At 41.5% G+C, this 20,391-nt stretch overlaps 3 protein-coding genes across 9 annotated transcripts in view; 1 reads left to right on the forward strand and 2 right to left on the reverse strand.

Moving 5' to 3' along the window:
• Window positions 1-7,773, reverse strand: part of magi3a (membrane associated guanylate kinase, WW and PDZ domain containing 3a) — a 120,311-nt gene extending 112,538 nt beyond the window's left edge. The window contains 1 exon segment of the mRNA XM_056385677.1: window positions 5,707-7,773. Coding sequence (XP_056241652.1) covers window positions 5,707-6,013 — 307 coding nt within the window. The 5' untranslated portion in view covers window positions 6,014-7,773.
• Window positions 7,774-7,935: 162 nt separating this feature from the next.
• Window positions 7,936-11,685, forward strand: si:ch73-206d17.1 (tyrosine-protein kinase STYK1). Of its 2 annotated transcripts, none has more exons than XM_056385681.1 (10): window positions 7,936-8,081; window positions 8,194-8,315; window positions 8,543-8,686; window positions 8,837-9,037; window positions 9,212-9,393; window positions 9,494-9,577; window positions 9,785-10,002; window positions 10,102-10,142; window positions 10,237-10,333; window positions 10,852-11,685. In XM_056385681.1, exons 2-10 carry the CDS (start codon window positions 8,267-8,269, stop codon window positions 11,021-11,023), a joined length of 1,188 nt encoding a protein of 395 aa, XP_056241656.1. In that variant the 5' UTR covers window positions 7,936-8,081; window positions 8,194-8,266; the 3' UTR covers window positions 11,024-11,685. The 2 variants fall into 2 exon arrangements, with proteins under 2 accessions (XP_056241656.1, XP_056241655.1); XM_056385680.1 differs by having other exon boundaries at window positions 7,937-8,081; window positions 9,491-9,577.
• Window positions 11,202-20,388, reverse strand: tmem269 (transmembrane protein 269). 6 transcript variants are annotated; one of them, XM_056385694.1, is made up of 8 exons: window positions 20,322-20,365; window positions 19,195-19,246; window positions 18,142-18,191; window positions 16,579-16,726; window positions 15,677-15,774; window positions 14,341-14,484; window positions 13,991-14,191; window positions 11,202-13,246 (listed from the first exon to the last, which is right to left on the reverse strand). In XM_056385694.1, exons 4-8 carry the CDS (start codon window positions 16,617-16,619, stop codon window positions 13,137-13,139), a joined length of 594 nt encoding a protein of 197 aa, XP_056241669.1. In that variant the 5' UTR covers window positions 16,620-16,726; window positions 18,142-18,191; window positions 19,195-19,246; window positions 20,322-20,365; the 3' UTR covers window positions 11,202-13,136. The 6 variants fall into 6 exon arrangements, with proteins under 6 accessions (XP_056241669.1, XP_056241670.1, XP_056241666.1 ...); XM_056385695.1 differs by lacking the exon at window positions 20,322-20,365 and adding an exon at window positions 20,081-20,315; XM_056385691.1 differs by lacking the exon at window positions 18,142-18,191 and having other exon boundaries at window positions 20,322-20,388.
• Between the last annotated feature and the right edge of the window lie 3 nt (window positions 20,389-20,391).

Here is a 20,391-nt window from a genome sequence, read left to right on the forward strand (position 1 = left end):
TGGGATAATGTAGGAGCACAACTTAAAGATATATATAACAGGTCATGTGGAAAAGTTACATATTGTAACTTTAAATGTGTATTTTCCTGTAAAACCTGGAGAAATGAAAAAAAAAAGGTGAGCTGTGTTCATATACCGCAGCACTGGAGGTTATCATTCCTCATGACATAGGGGGTGCCAGATTCTGGTCTCTGTAATGTATATTCACTGTTTAGAAGCTGACCTCACCTTATCTCAAAAGAGATAAACAGCTGCAGGGATGGCTAGCTGCTGGAGAGAGACCAATTAGGAGTCAAGCTGAGGAAAGGAGGGCAAGAGAGTCTGAAGAAGAGTGTGTGTGCATGTGTGTGCATGTGTGTGTGCACATCTCTAAACGACAACATCCATTTCCACCGGCAGCAACCTGCAGACACTGCTGCTGCTGACATCACAGCACGACCACTCAGTGAGTAGAAAGAAAGGCAGTCTTGGTGAATCAGCACACGCACGCTCATCTCCGCTGCTTTTAAACATACCTGCCAAGTCATGGTGCCTGCCAGTGAGAGGCATGGCTCATATGGAAAATGCTATCTCTGTTGCTGGCCTGTTCATTACCGCAATGCGGCTCTACGGACGGTGTTAGCAAGGTAGAATGAAGAAGGATGCGCATGTCACTAAACATCTGGGGAAGGTTTGGGTAGCTCTGATGTTCGCAGATGGTTCCAAGGCTGTAAATATGATGCAGGAGCCCTTAAATGAGCAAACTGTCAGTGTTCCTCTTCCATCATTTCATTTCTTTCTTTCACTGGACCGACTTGCACTGCAGGAAAAGGAGGAAAGTAAAGCAAGATAGCAAACGGGTAAACTGTTAGACAGAGGGAGTGGACTAGGAATGTGTGAGGGTTGTGAGGGAGGGATGGACGGATGAAAAAGAAGAGCAGAGGAGGTGTGTTTTCGGTATTCAGAGCAGCTGCTGCCTCCTGGGGGGGGGGGTGGCTTCACCATGCCCATCCGCTCGCACCGTCGTCCCTCACCGCTGACTGGCGGGCCGGGGCGGGGAAGTGTGACAGGTTTGGGGAATGAGCCGGGAGAGCAGCCAGTGGGAGGGGACGATGGGTGGATGTCACATCAGGGGTACAGCTGCGATATGCATATACTTACACATGCACACGCCTGCAAAGAAAATAGGATGCAGCAGAGACAGCAGAGAGGAGAAGGGTGCCAGCGAAGCTCCACTTGCACTTGGAATACTGAATGGCCTCCATGTTCAGAGATGCAGGAGGAGCACGACGTGAGAGGAGGAACAAAGGACTAACTACAACATTGTGGCAAATGTGAAGTTTCGCTCATGGACATTTTGGTTTTTCATGCACTCAAAAGTGTAAAGAGAAAGGACCGGACTCTGGGGCCTATAAACTGTCTGGTTACGGCGAAATTTTCACCTTCTTTACGAGGTAAATTCTCAGACGAACCAGGGCTTCCATGTAAATGCAGACAGAGGAACAAAGGCAGCGAGAGGAACAGAAGTAATATTTACCGTGGGGAGAAGGAGCCACAGAGCCAGAGAGATCCTGGCAGCTCCGCTCAGCTGGTTCAGAGCAGCTTAGTCATAGAGGCCTTGAACGCTCCGTGGGGGGAACCACATTAACACAGGCTGTGCGCTTATTGCTCTGCTGCGCTGCTGATGGCAAACGTATGAAGTGTTAACCTCACTATGACACCACCACTGAGACAGACAGAAAAAAAACTGAGATTGGCCGTTTTGAAGAGAAAATGGTAGCAAATTACCACATGGTGTTAAGGTTGGGTGGTTAAGGATTTAATGCTTTGCTTTGTCATACATTACAGTAAACTGAATATCTTTGTGTTTTGTGCTGTTGTTGTTTTTTTAGTTTTTTTTTTTTTTTTGCTTGTTTTTTTTACAATTTTCAGATTTTTTTTCCAGGCAAAACAATCCATTAATACGCAGATTGTTAGACAATGAAAATAATTAGGTGCAGCCCGAAACACCTGATTATTTTGAATACAGGTGTGACTTTCTTCATCTGCTCGGTCCAACCACATGTGTAAACCACAACTGGATGCAACAAGCTCAGGCACACTCTCAGGTGGTTGTCTAAAGGGATTATGGGAAAAAGTAGTGTCATATAAATTACCAAACACTACGGAGAGTGTGAATGTAGGCACATCACTTCATCAGAAAGTAACTCCGGGGAAGCGAAGCACTGAGCATCACAGGTTGGTTATGTATGACAGTGTAAGAGGATCCAAGTTTGTCTCTGTTGAGCAAAGTTTAAAAGGTGGAATAAAGAAGCACTGCAGTTATCTCACACATCTTATTGTTAGGAGGGTTCCTTATGGCATCTTTTCTAATCTCTAGTAATAAAAAAAGGACTACATGCTTGAAAAAGCATCTATTAGGTCCAAGACGTCAATTAAAAACTCCATATGAATTCTGTGAATTAGTGTGCATATCAGAATAAAAGCCCCAGCTGAGATATCTCCGGTACTTAAGTGATTCATAGTTCTCTTTTACTAAATGAAAAACAGCAAAAAAAAATTTTTTTAAAAAGACTGATAGCTGCTCATTTTTAGCACTTCTCCTTGGGTATTAAGTGGAATGTGATTGTATGAAATTACATATTATTATTATCATTATTGTAGTTCATTTCTCACCAGAAACCAGAGGTATAGCGTAAGTGCCATGTACCTGCATATACGTTCAAAATAAAAGTGCTCCTCTGTAGCTGGAAGACTCATCTTTTAGATAAAAAAATAGTTAATACAGAAAAAATATCTATAAACATTTCCTTTAGTTGACATCCATCCATCCTTTGTCACCCAAGATTTGACACCGAATCACTGCCTTACTTTAATAAATAATGGCATTATAATTTGTATTAATAACAACATATTATATTCTAAGTTGATAATGTCATGATGCTGCTTTAGCTCATATTGTGGAGCACTGAAGTTCATTTACCATAAGGTTTTTTTAAGAATAAGAAAGTGAATAATTCTTTCAGTTTACACAGAACAACACTTAACACCCCCTTAAACAGTCTGGCCCGTGATAAAGTGCTTCCTCCATCTCGCCCTTGCCCCCTTAACCGCATTTATATACTACGCTCTGATGTCATCTGTAATCTCTGGGGTAGCACTGTAAAATGCGAACCTTGGTCATCTCAGTATTATTACCATTAGATATCCTTCAGACTTTGAATGAGGAAGAGAAAACCTTTTATTGAAAAAACCTATTTCTCAGTTTCCATTACAGACCTGATTTGTGAATCAAGGGTGCTCTAGGACCTGAGAGCTAAATGGTCCATCCATTAAGCTCCATGAGGCAAAAAAAACAAAACAAGCTGATCTAAGCCTGTTTACAGCATTAATCAATGAGCTGCGCACTCACAAGTCTCTGCAATAGCTGCAATAGGTATCTGTGATCGCTACACCTCTACTCTCAATCTTCTCCTCAAGGTTATTCTGCCTATTGCCGTGCTCTTCTCACAGGATGGGAGCTGTATACTGAGGCGCACGGGCTGGGCTGGGGGCCGGAGGACCACTCCCGAGACAAACTTCTGTTCTCTGTGCCAACTGTGCAGAGGAGGTGTCAAGAGGTCACAGCTGTATAGTGAAGGTGCAAAATCATGTTTGATTTAGAAGCTGCAGGTGCGCTGCAAATCCTTAAAGATTTGTTAGCTTTACTAAGAGCATAATATGGATGGAGGGAGAAAAGAGGAAATACAGAGGATATTGGTGATAGAAGGGGTTTGGGAGGAAGGGAAGAAAATACCAGACGTGATGATAAGGCATAGTCAGCTGAGGGGGGTGGGGGGGGGATAAAGTAAAGACAAACTGGGCAGTGAGGAAAGAAGGGGAAACCTTCCAGTCCAGGAAATGATGGAAATGCTTCTCTTTCAGGCTAATGTTTTGCAAACACAAGGCACCCAAGCAACACTGGGTTTTTCTTGTTTTTTTTTTTTTGTTGGAAACAGATGCAAAAACTCTTAACATTCACCTAAAATTAACCCCAAACTCCTCTAATGAGTACTATAGCAATTTATCCCCACTCCCAAACATTGCAGTCTGGAGGAGATACATAAAGTTTACATCCACGGCGGTCGGCTAACATCCGATCCTGGTATGGAGAAGCCATCAATGATAGATGAAGCATGAATTAATCATGGGGGGGGGGGGGGGGGGGGGGGGGGGGGGGGCAAAGACATAAACACACAGTGAGCCCCCGTGAGGGACCTACAGTGAAGCAGCCTACAAACGTCCAAGTGTAGCTGGAGCATCACTTAACACACAGCTAACATTACATAACACAAGGTCAAGAGAAAATGTTAGAAAAGCTTGAGATGGAGTGAGTGACGTAATGCACCTTTAACAAACTGGATGCTAATGTCTAGATAGATTACATTTCCTGTAACATTTTTGTTTTATTCGCATGTGACGCGTAACACTGGATCTCATTGCGTTGAACACCAATACTTAAAATGAATCTTATTAACACTGTGATTTGATTTCAATCACCTGTCTTAACCCTAATCAACGGGTTTACCTACAGAGAGAAAGAAAGATGACGCCCGACAGTCAAGGTGTCAAACCGTGTCTCCCGGCTCGCACAGCATCCTGGGGATTTAAGGATAGGCCTAATTGATTCAATTAGACTTGGACTCAGCTCAGTGCTGCAAGTGGACTGACACGGTCTAAGCTGGCAAGGGGACCATTAACAAATCCCTGCTAAGTATTTGCAAAGTGCCACACTCAGCGGTGACTCTATCAAATTCATCCATCCACATAAACATACACGCACACAACCTTTATGTCCCACGTGACTGGCAGAGTTTGACTGTCAGTATGTTTTGCCACATTGAACACATTCATTAGGCATGACTGTGAGCCATAAAGAAGTACAAACTAATTGCTCATAAGTCAGGTAATTACAGACACATAAATCCAATCAATAAGCTTTCAGCTGAGCTCACGGACAGAGAATTACAATGACTTTAAAAAGCCGTGTGTGAGTGTGTGTGTGTTTGTGTGTGTGCATGTGATGATGACTATATGAGTGTGTTACTGTGCTACACACGAGCTGGAGAATAGGACAGGCAAGACTTGTGCAATGCATGCTGAGTTCAGACAAAGGGCTGCAAGCTTATTGACCATTCATGGTTTATGCTGTAGTGCACAAACACACACACACACACACACACACACACACACATCTGGGCACTGTGAACAAGCGTGCTTAAACACAGCATGCTCATCACTTATGTTGTTTGGCAGGATTGGACTGCAGCAAAAGCAGTAGTAGAAAATTGTATGTCTCCACATGAATGAAAAGGAGGCATGCTAACATGCACTTTAGATATGCTTATGACGGCTGAACATACAAAAAAAATGACCCATAGACTTGCTTCTAAATATATACACACACACACACACACCTGAGCCTTACACACCGTGCACTACAGGCAAAAAGGGGCTCAGCTGTGAGGCTGAACACCCAAGTTCCTCTTATTTATTGATGATACTAGCCCCACCTGACCCTAAAAACCTCTCAATATTCAGGTTTCTCTGCTTTAACAAACCACTTTAAAGCATTTCACACACTTGTCATGTTGGGTGTGTGTGTGTGTGTGTGTGTGTGTGTGTGTGGGGTGGTGGTGGTGGTGGGTGGGGTGTTCATTGTTATTGTAAAGGAGGATGGGCACACACCTGGTTTCACAGTCTTCAGGCGGATGGGCTCCCGAAAGTGGCGGATGACAGCCAGCGTGTCTCGGTTGGTGAGTCCGCTCACCGGAGTGCCGTTCACCTCCAGCAGCACGTCCGCGCTGCCGGGAAACCTACCGGCGTGACAAACCATCGCCTCCGAAACTATGTGTCCGAGGTACGGGAACTCTCCCAGCTCCGCGCCGCCTCTCACCTCAATTACCGTGACCAACTCCCCGGAACCTCCCCACGACACGGTGCACTCCTGCACTTTGGTGGACCAGTGCTTCTTCTTTTTCAGTGTCTTGGACATTGTTTAGTAGCTCCTGAAAACCTGACAGCAAGTCCAAGAACGATTGTCCTTCAGCGCAAGACACCGCTTCCGAGCACTAAGACGCAATGACGCACGGAAAAATCATTGCAGATTAGAGAAGTTGAGGCTGCTTTCTTGTGTTGTATTCCATTCCAAGGAAAAAAAAACAAGTCTTTATTTCTTTATTTCTTTCTGTCTTTCTCAGATCAAACTCCCTCAGTTGACGATCAATCCTTCCATTGAATTACTCGAGCATCACCTGTCTGCGACTGGGATGCGAGACCAGCTGCGTCAGTGTCGCATTGAAGCGGAAAGTGGTGGTTCTGATGCTGGGGCGTCTCGATCCCACACCCCAGTTCACAGCTATGTGCACTCCAAAAAAAAAAAAAAACCCCAAAAAAGAAACAATAGCAGCTTCCTCCACGCCGTTAAGTCACGATATTATAAAGCAGCAGGGATCCTGTGAACCTTGCAGTTTGTGCGCACCAGAGGCTGTCACTTTTTCCAAAAGCGTGGAGTAAAAATATATTCCACTTAAGATTTCAAAACAAACAAAAAAAAATTCGCCAGCCAAATATATAACACGGCCCAGAAAAAGAGTTTCAACAAACGCTGAAAAACTTCTGATTCCCAAAAAGATTCATCAGCTGTTGTGTAATACTCCTGCTGCGCGACAGTTCAACATCCAAAAGCCCATGGAGAGGTAACTTTACTCTGCGCACCTGTCCTCCACTCCTGCCCTCCTCCGCCGTGACATCAGCAAGGCAGTCCTTGGAAACGGAAAAACATAGCCTACCTGACTCTCCTCTTGAGAACCGGGCGGGCGTCTGATCCTTTCCAAAACAATGAGACCCCTGCTAGCTCCTTCTTCTTAGTTGTTGCGCGCTCTGCTTCCTCCTCTGCTTCTCCGGAGGCAATGTGAGGGAATTTTTTCCCACTAAAAAAACTACGCAGCAGCAGCATGCAACAGTCGTGATCCGATTAGGCTTCACTCCATAACTTTTTTTTTTTCCATCTTTTTCCGTGTTGCTTTCCTGAGTTGCAGGGGATTCTGGCCAATCAGAGGCTGGGGGAAGGTCCTAGAGCCTCTCAACTCAACCAATGGCGACGGGGAAGAGGCGGGTCTCCAGTCGATTGGGAAGCGCTAGATTATGTTTCCATGGTGTGTTTAGGGAGGCGGAGTTCCAGCACTGGGACGCATATTTTCACGTGGGAAATGCCTGTTTGTGAGTTCGGGGTAGTCGAGCTTTGTGTCCGGTCGGTCTGATGATATTTCAGCCCGTTCCTGTGTGTTCCCAGTGCAATAAACTGTGACTTTCGTTTGATTATTGAGGAGTTTCAAATCCACAAAATTTGCCTGGAGAACTGCAGCCTGTCCGGTTCTCAGGTCTGAGGCGGAGATTACATTTTGGAGGCGATTTCTTGCGCAATACTGCCTCCTTGTGGTGATTAATAGTGAGAGGCATGGCACCTCGTTGCGAGCACCTTTCATTAACACTGATGCCACTGTGGTACTATTCAATCTCATTCCTAAAATGCACTTACAACACAAAGATGCCCAAACTGGTGAAATAAACCTTAAATACAATAATTAAATCAGGATCTGAATTTTTTTTATCATCTTATATATATTGGTTTTACCTATTTTGATTTGTTTTCAATGTGTTTTTACTTTTTGCTCCTGCGTGTTATTTTTATTTTTGAATGGATGGTTTGCTCTCCACCCAAACTTCCCATCAAGGTCACTAAACAAACTGAAAGGAGCTTTTTCATATGTTGAATAATCCCATTTTAATCAGTGAACTGTTAAGGTTGCAGCAGGTGTGAGCACGTTCTCCATGTTATCATTTCTGTTGATTCGTCAATGATTAACATTCAGTCAACTTTCCAGCTCACCACGTCGGTCAGTGCCCTCGCAGGTAGACACACAAAGCTGAGCCCATTTTCTGAAAAGCTGTTGATAAACAGCTGTGTCATTTTTTTTTCAACCTCTGTGCTGCTGTTAATTCTTCTATTATCAGGCTGGAAATGTGTTTTCTCTCTTGATCATGAGGGGATCAGGTGTCAGGTAGGAAAATCTTAAAGCAATATGTAGCAATTACACTTCATGCCATGTCTAATTTTTTTTTCATTTTTCAATCTTAAATTCTTTCATAGTTAATTAGTTTTTCTCACCACAGGGACAAACTTTAGAATTTCTCCTGTTAATATGGTCGGCTGTTTCTCTCATGTGAGAAATGTCAGCTGCTCCTCATGGACTTGGACACAAAATGTATCAACGATACCTCACTCCCCGAGTGCTGTAAGTTTTTACACATTGCATTGCAAAGAGCCGGAAGTTGCATTCATTTTGAGCTCTACAAATGCTGTGATTTGGTATACATGCACCAAATTCTGATTCCTCTCTTGTAATGTGTAACGTGATGATGCTCTCACCTTCACTTTTCTTACACTTGCCGAGATGAAGACAATTAACCTATATAATGACAAGCTGTTCTGAAATGTGTCCGTCTTTCACTTGTTGTTTAGATGAGGAGTCATCAGGTCCACTTGCTGTGATCATCATCCCTTCTCTCTTAGCCTTCAGCTCTGTTTTAGTGGTGGCTCTGATCTTCTACAGTCTCCACAAGAACAAACAAAGAGGACAGAGCACCTCGTGTCATTTTACAAATGGTATGAACGGCAACAACTCTATTTTTCTTCTTTATACAAACAATAGAAAACACCATAAAAATCAAAAGTTATTGCACATCAGCACCTGAGAGCAGTGCCAAGTTCTTATTTATCTAATCCACCAGTGTCTGCTATTGTGTTGTTTAACAGGCCAGCAGAGTGTAACCCTGACCGCAGCCTCTGTAAGCACTCCAAAGGTCCAGCAGGCTTTGTATCCCTGGGAAATTCCTCAGGAGTGTGTTCTTGAGGGCCTAGAGTTTTGGCAGACAGGTCGCTATGGCCCCATTTGTAAAGGTCTGCTAAAGAAGAAAGACTGTCCCTCCTCTGCTGTGGTGGTGAAGTGCCTTCGAGGTACAGCATGAATCTGTCATTAGGCCAGTGTGAAATTACAGTAAAAGTATATGAAGAGATCATTGGTTTTTTTCAAAAGTAGTGGGGCAAGATGGACATTAACATATATTGTAAGTATAATGAAAGAACAGCTAATAACATCTCTCATTTTGTTATTAATGTGACTCCATATAGATGGCCCCAACCAGCCTGAAGCGAAGGAGTTTGTGGAGTGGCTCCTGTTCCATGCCACAGTGTGTAAACACCAGAATGTGGTGCAGATGTTGTACTGTCAGACCAAGCATCTGCCCATGTATCTGGTCTTAAATGCCTACAGCCCAGGGAACCTCCTCCACTTCCTCTGGACGCTCAGAAATGTAACAGTGTCAGCGTCTGTCCTAACCTGAAATTAAATGCCTTCTTCTATTCCTAATTTTTTGCGCAATGACGAGTACATTTATTTCTTCCCCCTAGAAGAATTCAGACTCTGACGCAGATCCATTGCAGAATTTCTCTGAGAAGTCAGTGTTTCTGATGGCAAAGCAAGTTGCAGCTGGCCTGGTGAGTCACTTTTTATGGACCAATTATTTCCGACAAACAACGAGACTGAAATGAGCTCAATTTAGATGCAATGCTGCACTGCAGCATGTCATGATGCACTTGACATTTTCCCCCATGGTAGCCTACTGGGGAAATATTGTTGTCTATCTTGAATGAATATTTCAAGCAAAGATTGATATGTTTGTCTGTAATTTATTCCTCCCTCAGGATTACCTGATGTCAGAACACAGGCTGGTGCATGGGGATGTTGCTGCCAGGAACATCTTAATTGGCCCAGGCCTCTCAGCTCGGGTGTCTGGACTGGGTGTAGCATTTGGAGGACGCAGGATGGATTCAGCATTTAGGCAGAGGGCAACAGAGGTGCCTCTCAAATGGCAGGCTCCAGAGAGGATTATGATGCAGCTCATTATCGACAGGAGTGACGTGTGAGGGCAGAGTTATGGCCAAGAAAACGAAACACAATCAAAACACATTGTTTTGTCATCAATGAGTCAGGGCATTTGTTAACATTTTTTATTCCCTAGGTGGTCATTTGGAATCTTACTCTATGAGCTGGTTACCTTAGGTAAAGCACCAAGTCCTATTATCCTATCCATCAGTATAGGTGTCTATTCAGATTAGTTTCTTTTAAAGAATACGTTTTGTTCTTTTTAACTCAGGCTCTCCTCCATACCCTGAGTTAGAGCCTCTGTCAGTCCTTCCAAAGCTACAAGGGTCTTATCGAATGAAGAGACCAGGGAATTGTGGAGGACCTTTGTAAGTACACTAATTAAAAAATAACATGGAGTAATATAGTGTCACCTAGTTTAGTATTAGCAACTGAGCCAACTTATACTTATGTCAAGAAGTCAGATAATGCGATAAGAAGTCACTGCACATGGATAAGCAAGGAAATATACATATTAACCTTCTTGCCAAGAGTTGGGTGAGAAGATTGATACCACTCTCATGACTGTCCGATAAATATGTAGCTACCAGCTAGCAGTCACTTAGCTTAGCCTAGCATAAGGACCGGAAACTGGGGAACAGTTGGCCCGACTTTGTCCAAAAGTAAAAGAAAATCTGCCGACCTAACCTTATATCTCTTTCAGATAATATGTATATGTATATATATGTATCTTTAAAATAGCTGCTAGTAAGGCTAGCTGTTTCCCCCTGCTTTCAGTCTTTATGCTGAACTAAGGTCATCATGTCCTCACTGTATCTTCAAATCTTTTGTATGTCCCAAAATGTCAAACCACTCTGTGTTTTAAACTCCTTATGTATTCTTCTAGGTATGATCTGATGAAGTACTGTTGGATGTGGAATTTCAAAGACCGACCGACTTTCTCAGCCATCATCAAGCTGTTGGACTCCTCACTGCACCTAGCAGCTCTTAAACCTCTTCATGTTCGTGAGGTCATAGACATATTTGAGTATAACAGGAAGGCAGGGCTGCTCTCCTAAACTCATGTACTATCAAATATGACAACAACCGATAAAAGGAACTTAAACATATAAAGTCTGATTATCTCTCAGGCTGCAAAGTAGCATCCTCTGAGTACTGTTGAATGTCTTCCATTAAAGTTGTACATTGGTAACAAATAACCGCCAAATGTTGATAAAGTAACAACACCGAAACAAGTTGTTTTCTTTTTATATTTATTGTCAAAATGTACAGACTGATGCACAGATCTTATATTCTTTTTTTTTATTATCATTGGGCAGAGTACAGTTTTTGTATCTATAATGCTCTGGGCATGCATACATTACTGTGAATTTACAGTTTGAAAACCAAAACACCCACACAGGAAAGCTGAATGCACTACTGAATGTCCAAGAGTAGATTTGTATTTGTGTTCAATCTGTGTATGCACTTTATACTGTTTTTTTTCCTCACAACGTCGGTTACCATAAACCAAAGTAGGTTTAAATCAATATCTGAATCAGAGGACGTGATCTTTTGTATTAGTATTTTTATAACAGAGGACTTGATTTATGAAATCCTGCTCCGTCTTCTCAGTTTTCCCTCAGAAAACTCTGTTATGGAGATAACTCATAAAGTGTTAACACTATGAGTTATGGTTTATACAAGGTTCAAATCATTAAAATGAGGTGAGTGTGAACAATGTGAGTGATGTCATACCTTTTATTCTGACACCTCTGATTACAAACTTAAAGATTAATGTCATCTTCATCTGGCTTCTGAACAAATTCGTATAAAACTATACAATCTCCCCATTTGCCACACACAATTCAGCGAGGCACATATACCCATTGTGAGACACGATGAGAGATGCCAAAAAGTTGTCCTTGCTATAAAGGACTGGTCTACAAAAATATGATGTTCCTCAGACTGAATACTGGCCAAGCTAAAGAGTAACAACACACTTATTCTTTCCTTCCCTGACCCCTGTGGATTTAAAGTTTCAGTGCTGCTGCTCTTGATCACAGCCAACATCGACTGTGGTGGTATAACAACAGCGAGTTGAAATCTTTACCCACTAGATGGCAGGAAAAGGAGGATTTGCAGCCTGTGTTGTTGTTGCTCTTTACGTGTAAATTCACACTGAATCACCTGAGGCAGAGAGCTGCTGCTGCAGTGCTATTTATGGATTGCAACTTCTACTCATGTTGCATTTCTGACCTCAATCGATAAAAGTCACTGCAGGTGTTTTGACAAGCGATGGGGAAAAAAAACCCTGCAGTGTCATCACTGATTCGGCTGCAGTCAGAGAATCAATATGAGAGGTGTTGGTGATCCAGTGTGGATTTGATATTTAAGCTGCAATGCCTCTTAAAACAGAGGCAAACACATGCAATGACCCAATAAAATCACACATAGAAGAAATACAAAGGTCTAACACATCTTTTCTTGGACTGAGTCACAGCTTGGAAAAAAGCTAAAAGTCTTAAAACAGAACACAAGTACCCAATTTACCCTTGGGTTGGGGTCAGTTTGCTTTCAGTTCAACCTTTTTAAAACATACATTCAAACAGCAAATTAAATAATAAGAATGACAGAACCATTATGTTCAAAAGATTCCTCTGGCTGGATTTGTAATGGAAAACGTGGATTTTAAGGACATATCCAGACCTGAATACCATGAAAGTTAATTGGCCCCAACCCTGATACAAACATTAACAGATGTCAGTTAAACTCATCATAGTGCATGAATGCTAATTACTGTGTTTAGATATACCAGAAAGGGCATCTTGGAAATGCTGCTGAGAAATCATATAGTAGATTCATTCAGTTTTTGGAACAAGCCACCCAACCCTTGGCTTCAGTGAAAATGCAACAAAGGCATTAAGACAGCATGAAGGTTAATCTTTACCAGTAATGTTAAAATGTCCTTCCCATCCCTCATTATAACTCCCTTTAGTCTGGGTTTATGTTTTAGAGGTGTCACATCAAAATAAAGGTTAGACAGAGAAAGTGTTCGCCAGTGGTGTATGGGCATGTTCAGCTTGAATCCTCCATGGCAGTGGGGAGCAGCAGCAAGTCTGGAAGCCTCACTTCACCCAGATGGGCCAGAGGTAAACCTAATGGTAGTTTTGGACAGAGCCAGCACACTTTTTACACTTTACTGCTCCAAAGGGATGTTGGGAACAAAATGTAGGAGACGGACCACAGCAGATAGTACGCACAGGCAGGGGGGAAGGAAGAGCAGAACACCATGACAACTCCTGAAAGTGAAAAAAAAAAAGTTGAATGACAAGCGGTACAGCACTGAAAAATTACATAGCATATACTGCCAGGAAAAATATTCTGATTACTTATGATAATCTTCAAAACCCACTGTGTAAGGTTTTCATTACTGAACATGTTAGCATGCTATTGTTAGCAGTATGGCTAAGGCCAGCGTGCTAACATCTTCACAGTGATAATGCTAACAAGTTAATGTTAAGCAGCTATAATGTTTACCATATTCACCTTAGTTTAGGCTGTCAACATACTAACCTTTGCTAATTAGCATTAAAAACAAAGCACAACTGAGACAGCTGAGTTTCAATCCCACCTCAGTTTATACCTGAGTTTTCTAGGTATTTAGTCATAAACCAAACTATTTGATGTCAAAACACTGACCTGATGATGGCGCTAGATGAAAAGTTATTGCAACTCACTGTGTGTGGGGAACACAAGGTCTGTACAAAGTTTGATGTCAGTCTACCCAATAGCCAAACTGTTAGTGTGGCTGAAAATAGCTCAACTGAAAACAATTGTCTCATTCAGTCACATTGTCTCTACAAAGACACAATGCTATTGAGTTATTCAAATTTACTTTCATGTTGTTTTAAGCAGTAGGCTACAAATTAAAATCTAGAAAATGCACTTATAACATGAATCAGTCCTGGTCGTCGTTACTCTCAACAGCTACACTTTTGTCCAGGAGAGATATGAATCATGGATTTTTTAAAAATAGCTTATACCTCCAGCGTAAACTACTTTCTTCCATGCCTGGGACTCCAGCACTCTGTCATGGGGGTAGAAGTTGTGACTGATCATGAAAAGGATCATAGCCACTGCGATGACACGCAGCACGGCCATGTTTCCCCCTGACAGCAGAGAGGCACTGGCCAGGATGGCTGAGGAGTAGATGCAGGGCAGGCCCCGGTACATGAATGGGATCCCTTAGGACAAAACAAAAAATAAATCTCCAGTAAGTCCTTCAAATGATAAAGCATGACTGAGACCGACAGAAAACACAATGAGAAAATGTTTCATAGGATAAATCTCTCAGATAATATTACTTAAAACAGCCGACTACATTTTGCATTACCGCTTGAGAAGAAACAGAGGCGGACGAACACAGACAGGACGTAACACATGCACAGGAAGTTGTCCAGCAGGTCAGCTGTCCTCAGGAGCAGCGACGTGGCGATGCCGAAGGTTGTGAAGTCAGCAAAATCATCTAGCTTTGCACCTGAGCATGAAAAAGATAGATGTAAATACATGTGGCTCGATGAGGTTTACAGTGAGGCATGAATTACATTTGCATGTTAGGATCTGTCCATCTTTATTTACAGTCCATGATTCTGAATAATCGGCTGTAAAAATGCTACTTGTGAGAACCAACTGTCTAATTATTACACTACTTAAAGTCCAACAGTGCCCTAGTCATGAGTGTACATTTTATAAAGGCCAGGGTAGATATGTTATCATCTTTCCGGTATGGTCACTGCCAATGTCACCGACATGTGACAGTGGTGTGGCATGTCCATGTGCAAAAAATCCCCAAGTGGAAATTTCAGTGTCAGCCCAACAGGCAGCCATTCTATAAACAACATTCTCCACTGCCTTGTTTCTTTATCCCTCAGGAGCATGAAGCATGTTTTCAGCAGATGAGGATGAGGTGATTCAGGCCACGGCTCAAATGGACGAGGTGGAATTCCACAGCCCAGGGTCAACAATTTTAGCAATTTCAGATATGCAGAGAACCCAAAGCAACGGGATAAAATAGACAATTGGAGCGTGATCCCATGGAATTAGGCTGCTTAATCAGAAAGTGATTGTTCATTTGACAAAATACGTGGGGGGCACAACAACATCCACCTGCAAAGTCATGCAGAAAAACCCTGTCGGGACACAAAGCCCCCTGAAATGTGCAGCCAACGATGTATTGTGATGCACCTGGGAGCTATTTTAGGATCCTGAGAAAATGTGAACTTGCACACTGGAAGCGATGTTAAAACAGCTATTTGTGCCTCCTCATTTATAATATATGGTGCCGTCATCTTTTGAAAACACACCATCAGTGGTATACTTCCTTTGTTGTCAAATGTTGATGTTGTATGTTTCTATGTTTCTATGTTGTAAGTATTTGCATTGGATGCCTGTTATTTAAGAGGGGACCACAAAGACACAAACCAAAAAGACAATGATTTGATGAAGCTTGAATTACATGATATAAAATATGTGTGTTTCTTATTTTGAGACTTTGTAAGATTATCCAAAGTATTTCAATTGCAGAGTTTCGTTTTACTGGTTCCCTTTGTTTGAGACTTTTTGTGGCCAAATTAGAAAGTCCAGACAAAGGACTGTGCAGCGAGCCCTGCCAAAAACCCCAGTTGGAGTTTATCTTTGGAAAGAGCTACTGACCACAACACTCCACTTACCCAGTGCAGAGCAGGCATCGAGTCGCCTGGCAACTGCTCCATCTGCCAAATCCAGCAGGTAGCCAATCAGAACCAGCCAACATGCAGCATGATGGTGCCTGAACAAAACGAGTTAGAGTTAGGTTTAGCTATTTGATGACAGCAACCCATTTCAAAGGGTAAAATATCTGCAGGTTCTCGCCAGTGGAAAAGAGCTGAAACTAGCGCTGGATCGATTTCAACAATGTCTAAAAAAAGTTAAATAATTGTCTTCATCGTGTAGAGAATTATTATCTTTAGGCCATGTTTCCAGACACTGGATGACCTGCACCTGCCTGTGCCTCTTTACTCTAAGCTTAGTAAACCTGTCATCATTATAAGGATTACTTATTGTACAGTGGTCCTGAGAGGCAAAACATACCAACACTGAAAAAAAAACATTAACAAATAAGTAAAACATTTCGCAAAACAAAAAACACAAAAATATTTTACAAGAAGATTTCTGAAATGTTCTGTTTCCTGGTTTGTTCATTTCTATTCTCTAATGTTGTGTTTTCGGAAAAGGTCAATTGTGTTTTCTGTGTTAGTAAATCACTTTTTTTTCCTCCTCGTTTGTAGTGTGTTTTCTAAACTGTTTTCTCTAATGCTGTTGTGTTTTCATTCATTATTTGGTTATTGTGTTTTTGATGTGTTTCGTGAAATGCTGTAATTGTGTTGAGTTTTGCCCTCAGGGTCACCGTAAATTTGGTTTTGAAAATGCTACCCACAATCTTCATTTTCATTTAAGTTATTGATTCATTTATTTTTACTGAAACCCACATCAATCTACACAGTGCTTATAGCCTATGTGTTTTTCTCTATCCTGCAGCTGACCCTGACTTATATTTAAGATGGTAAAATCCAATGACGGCGTGTTCACTCACCCATTAAGACTGCTGAGAATGGAGGCCATGCCCATGACCATGTTGGAAACCGACAGAGCATTCGCTGCATTTTTACGTGCAAACTCCTTGATGTGGAGCCCTGTGGCCTGATCACTCAGGAAGAGCTTGTTGGTACACTGGAAGAAACCTGAGACCACACAACAACGGCAGTTAGTAGTTGTCTGTGTTAGATAAATAACCTCTGCTGTGGTTTAAGAGAAAAGCTAAACTGTGATTGGGTGACCGTATACCAGCTGACCTTTTGATGAACGAGTCTGAATGTGAATGAGTCTACAAATGATATCACAGTTTGAGTCAAACTTCAGTTCAGCGGTGAGGAAAAAAAGTGTAAAAATTCTGAAAGTAAACTTAACGATTTACCTGTCACACTGCAACTGAATAATAATCTTTTGTATATCTTTTATTTCTGTATTTAAATCGAAATATAACTATGAATCTGAATCCTCCGTCTTATGTAAAAGAAGTATCACTTACCAAGACGTATGTTTATTGGACGGAGACCAACCTTACGATACATTCATCCATTTTCAGATCACTAAAATGCATTTGTTAAATTTGTACATTCATTCAATGCGGTGTGCGCAGCCTCCAGCATGCAACATTAAAGAGTGCCTGATCACCTACTTATTACATAATCATCAGTTATAAGTATGCAATAAACATATACATATTCTAACTTTAACAAAAAAATGGCCACAATGACATGCATTAAAGGTCAACATTGAGATAATATGTGGAAGAAAAACATTTTTTTCAAAAGGATACAATATCTGAACATGATGTATGTGAAGTGTTAGCACTGAAACGTGGTCTTATCAGGGGTCAAATACACACAAATACTGGTGTGGGGAACAAGCTATGGACATTTAGGGGACTACCACCTACACCATTAACTACAGTGAGTGTGAGCTGGACCTACTGCATTGACACATACCAGACCTGAGATCATTCAGCCTGTTAGCTCTGATCAAACATAGTAACCTAAGACAAGGACATGGCAGTAGCCCTCGCATAGCTAACTGTTCAAATCTATTGATACGACTGCAGCCCAGGCTTTAATGGAGATTGTGGGATAAGATTAGTCTACAACCTCACCTGGTTTCCATGTTTTTATAACATGCAGTTTACATTCAAATACTTCACTGCATGAGGTTATATTATCAGTAGTAACAGTTTAACAGGCTATATGTTTGCTTCAAGTGCAATCAGTAAAAGTTGTAATTATAACTTGATATGTTTAGTTGTAAATTTGCTGTAAGAACTATAGTAAAAAGCTACGTTCACTATCTTAGTCAGCAAGTTGGAATGACCGCTGACTCTGCCTCTCTCCAGCCAAAAGCTGCCTCTGCCCCCACAAAGCTGTGATACTTTTTAATGAAGACAAAGAAATCTCTGTTTTCTGTCTGCCTCCTCTCTTGTGAGCTTATTATTTTCTCTCAAGTCATAGTACTGTCCAAGACAGTATGTACAGATAATGACCTGCAAAAAGTTTCAATTTTTTTTTTTAAATGTTGCAGTAGCAACCCTTCAAGTGTTTTTCACCCTGAACTTCCTGTGATTCCAAAGCCAGGCGAGTTCAAGAGACTCTTCATCTGAAAGAAAACAGCGTATGAGACACAGCAGAAAGCCAAAAATAACTTACACTTTTACTTGATAGCATGCTTTTTACTTCTCATTTGGGACTTTAACACACATTTACAACCTGGCATTTTAAATATTGTCTGAAAACTTTTCATGGGAAAACAAAGCACATCAAGGAATGCAGGAAACACACTGCTTTTTTTTCTGGAAATCATGTCATTGCAAAGTTTTCTACATGAATAATCAGCTTGCCACAGTAAATACCATTAGAGAGCCACATGTGCAGCTTCCTGTGCATTAAAGCCTGCGGCCTTACAGAGCTAGCAGTCAAGTTTTACTCTAACCACTTAATACACTTGGTGTGTCTTGGTCACTAATAAAAAAAGAGGATAAAGCCTGAAGAGCTGAACACACTGTCAATTTCAAGCAGGTCTCTATTTCTGGATTGCTTCCTAATGAGTGCAAAGCATGATGGGAGAGCCCTTGTTATGTAATACCCTGCTATGTTACCTGGTAACGATTAAAAAGACTAAACGAAAAACAAGAAAAACGATTCACAACAGGAATAATCTGAGGTGAATTTACAGCACAATTAATGCTCTCTTAAGTGTTAACTGCATTGTATGAAAATGAGATAGCCTATAGTAAATGTGTAATGTAGTTTCAATATAATTCCTATATTGGTACCTATATACCTCAATCTGTACAATATGCAGTATACATGAATGTATGTGAGCAGCGATAATGAACTATAGCTCTCAGTCTCATATGTCTCAGGCTTGAACATCCGCTATATGCTTCCCTTGTTGGATTTGATTCATATTTACAAAATGAAATACTTATTCCATTTTATTCAGTCCAAGCATCTTTAGAACTCCCTCAGTACATCAGTGGATGTTTTCCTTTCCAACTGAATCCAAAAAAGGCCTCGTCTTTAATCACTGGCAAGCCGTGCCCATGTAGGTAAACAGTTATCCAGATTATTAAGGATGAGATTGAGAAACAAGTACCTACCAGAGGAGGGAGTCAGGAGGATCATGATCGTCTCTGGCTCACAGTACAAAAGCTGAAAGATTTTAGAAAATAATAATAATAATTACATACAACATACTGTACATACAAAATTTATTTCAAACTTTAAAATAATAACTAACTCCTACTGAATCTTCCTTAGAAGTCCTTAAAGAGATGTTTGGTGATTAGTTTTGGAAGCCATATATCTACACATTTAACTCTACGACCAGCTGTTAAATGTCGTATGTATCCACAAGGAACTTTTAGCCTCAAATTCACCTCTTAAAAATCGTCACTCAATAATGTGGGCGTAATAGCTGAACTATCACATTATGACTGAGTCAATAACGTTTTGTTGTGGGTCTTGTGCGTAATAATACCCACTCCTGCCTTGCGTTTCTATCTTTTCTATATATATTGAAATCACACCGGTTACATCTGAGACACATGGGGGCTGTGTTCCGCTGAATTCAGCCAACCACCACCACCACTTGCTGGTCTACGCTTTACAGCTGCTCACTCAGCGGGAGCCTTAATACGCAACGCCACTATCCTCAGCACCAGTCCACTGGCCTATACTTTAACTGCAGCGCCAAACGGCCTCTGTGAAATCCCAATGTGCAAAAGAAAAAAAAAAAAAAAGACACCAGAGGCGTGAGGATAACAAACAGCTGATCTAAAGTAACACCAGCATATGCGGAGCCGCCCCACATCCCATCATCTCTGTGAACAGATTGTGAGAGCAAATTGCGCAACTGCGTCACAACTCAATGAGCCTACAAAATACAAAGCAGGCCTATATTTCTGACTGTAAAATATTCGCTATTGATGCCACACACACACAAACACACACACCCACGAACGCACAAAATGCATCTCATTTTACCTGAGAGGACCTCCACAGAATACAGTCTACACAAATCAAATGATGGAGACGTCTAAACGCTCACGTACAAAACAAAAAAAAAAAAAAACAAACAAAAAAAAAAACGTATTGTCTCTTTCTCTATCTTTTCTTTTCTTTGTCACGTAGACTGGTTTCTCTTATGTCAGCCTGCTAACTGACTCGGGTGTTTAAAATTAATTAGTTACCGGCAGTAACGTAGACACAACATATGTCTGTTTACCTGTCAACTTTACAGCCGCTTCTTCAGCGCGTCCTTTTAAAGACCAAGGGTAAATCCGCTGGAATATTCC

Source organism: Seriola aureovittata, chromosome 9, assembly GCF_021018895.1.
Source record: "Seriola aureovittata isolate HTS-2021-v1 ecotype China chromosome 9, ASM2101889v1, whole genome shotgun sequence".
In the NCBI taxonomy this organism is placed as follows: domain Eukaryota; kingdom Metazoa; phylum Chordata; class Actinopteri; order Carangiformes; family Carangidae; genus Seriola; species Seriola aureovittata.

What these genes read in the sequence shown, in the direction of transcription:
- tmem269 (XM_056385691.1), bottom strand. Translation starts at nt 19,219, where the DNA reads ATGATCCTCCTGACTCCCTCCTCTG. An exon ending in CCTCCTGACTCCCTCCTCTG is followed by an intron (nt 16,727 to 19,194) that starts GTAGGTACTTGT and finishes GTGTGGTCTCAG; the next exon opens with GTTTCTTCCAGTGTACCAAC. An exon ending in ATTCTCAGCAGTCTTAATGG is followed by an intron (nt 15,775 to 16,578) that starts GTGAGTGAACAC and finishes CGTTTTGTTCAG; the next exon opens with GCACCATCATGCTGCATGTT.
- si:ch73-206d17.1 (XM_056385680.1), top strand. Translation starts at nt 8,267, where the DNA reads ATGGACTTGGACACAAAATGTATCAACGATACCTCACTCCCCGAGTGC. An exon ending in CTATGAGCTGGTTACCTTAG is followed by an intron (nt 10,143 to 10,236) that starts GTAAAGCACCAA and finishes TTTTTAACTCAG; the next exon opens with GCTCTCCTCCATACCCTGAG. An exon ending in GGGAATTGTGGAGGACCTTT is followed by an intron (nt 10,334 to 10,851) that starts GTAAGTACACTA and finishes GTATTCTTCTAG; the next exon opens with GTATGATCTGATGAAGTACT.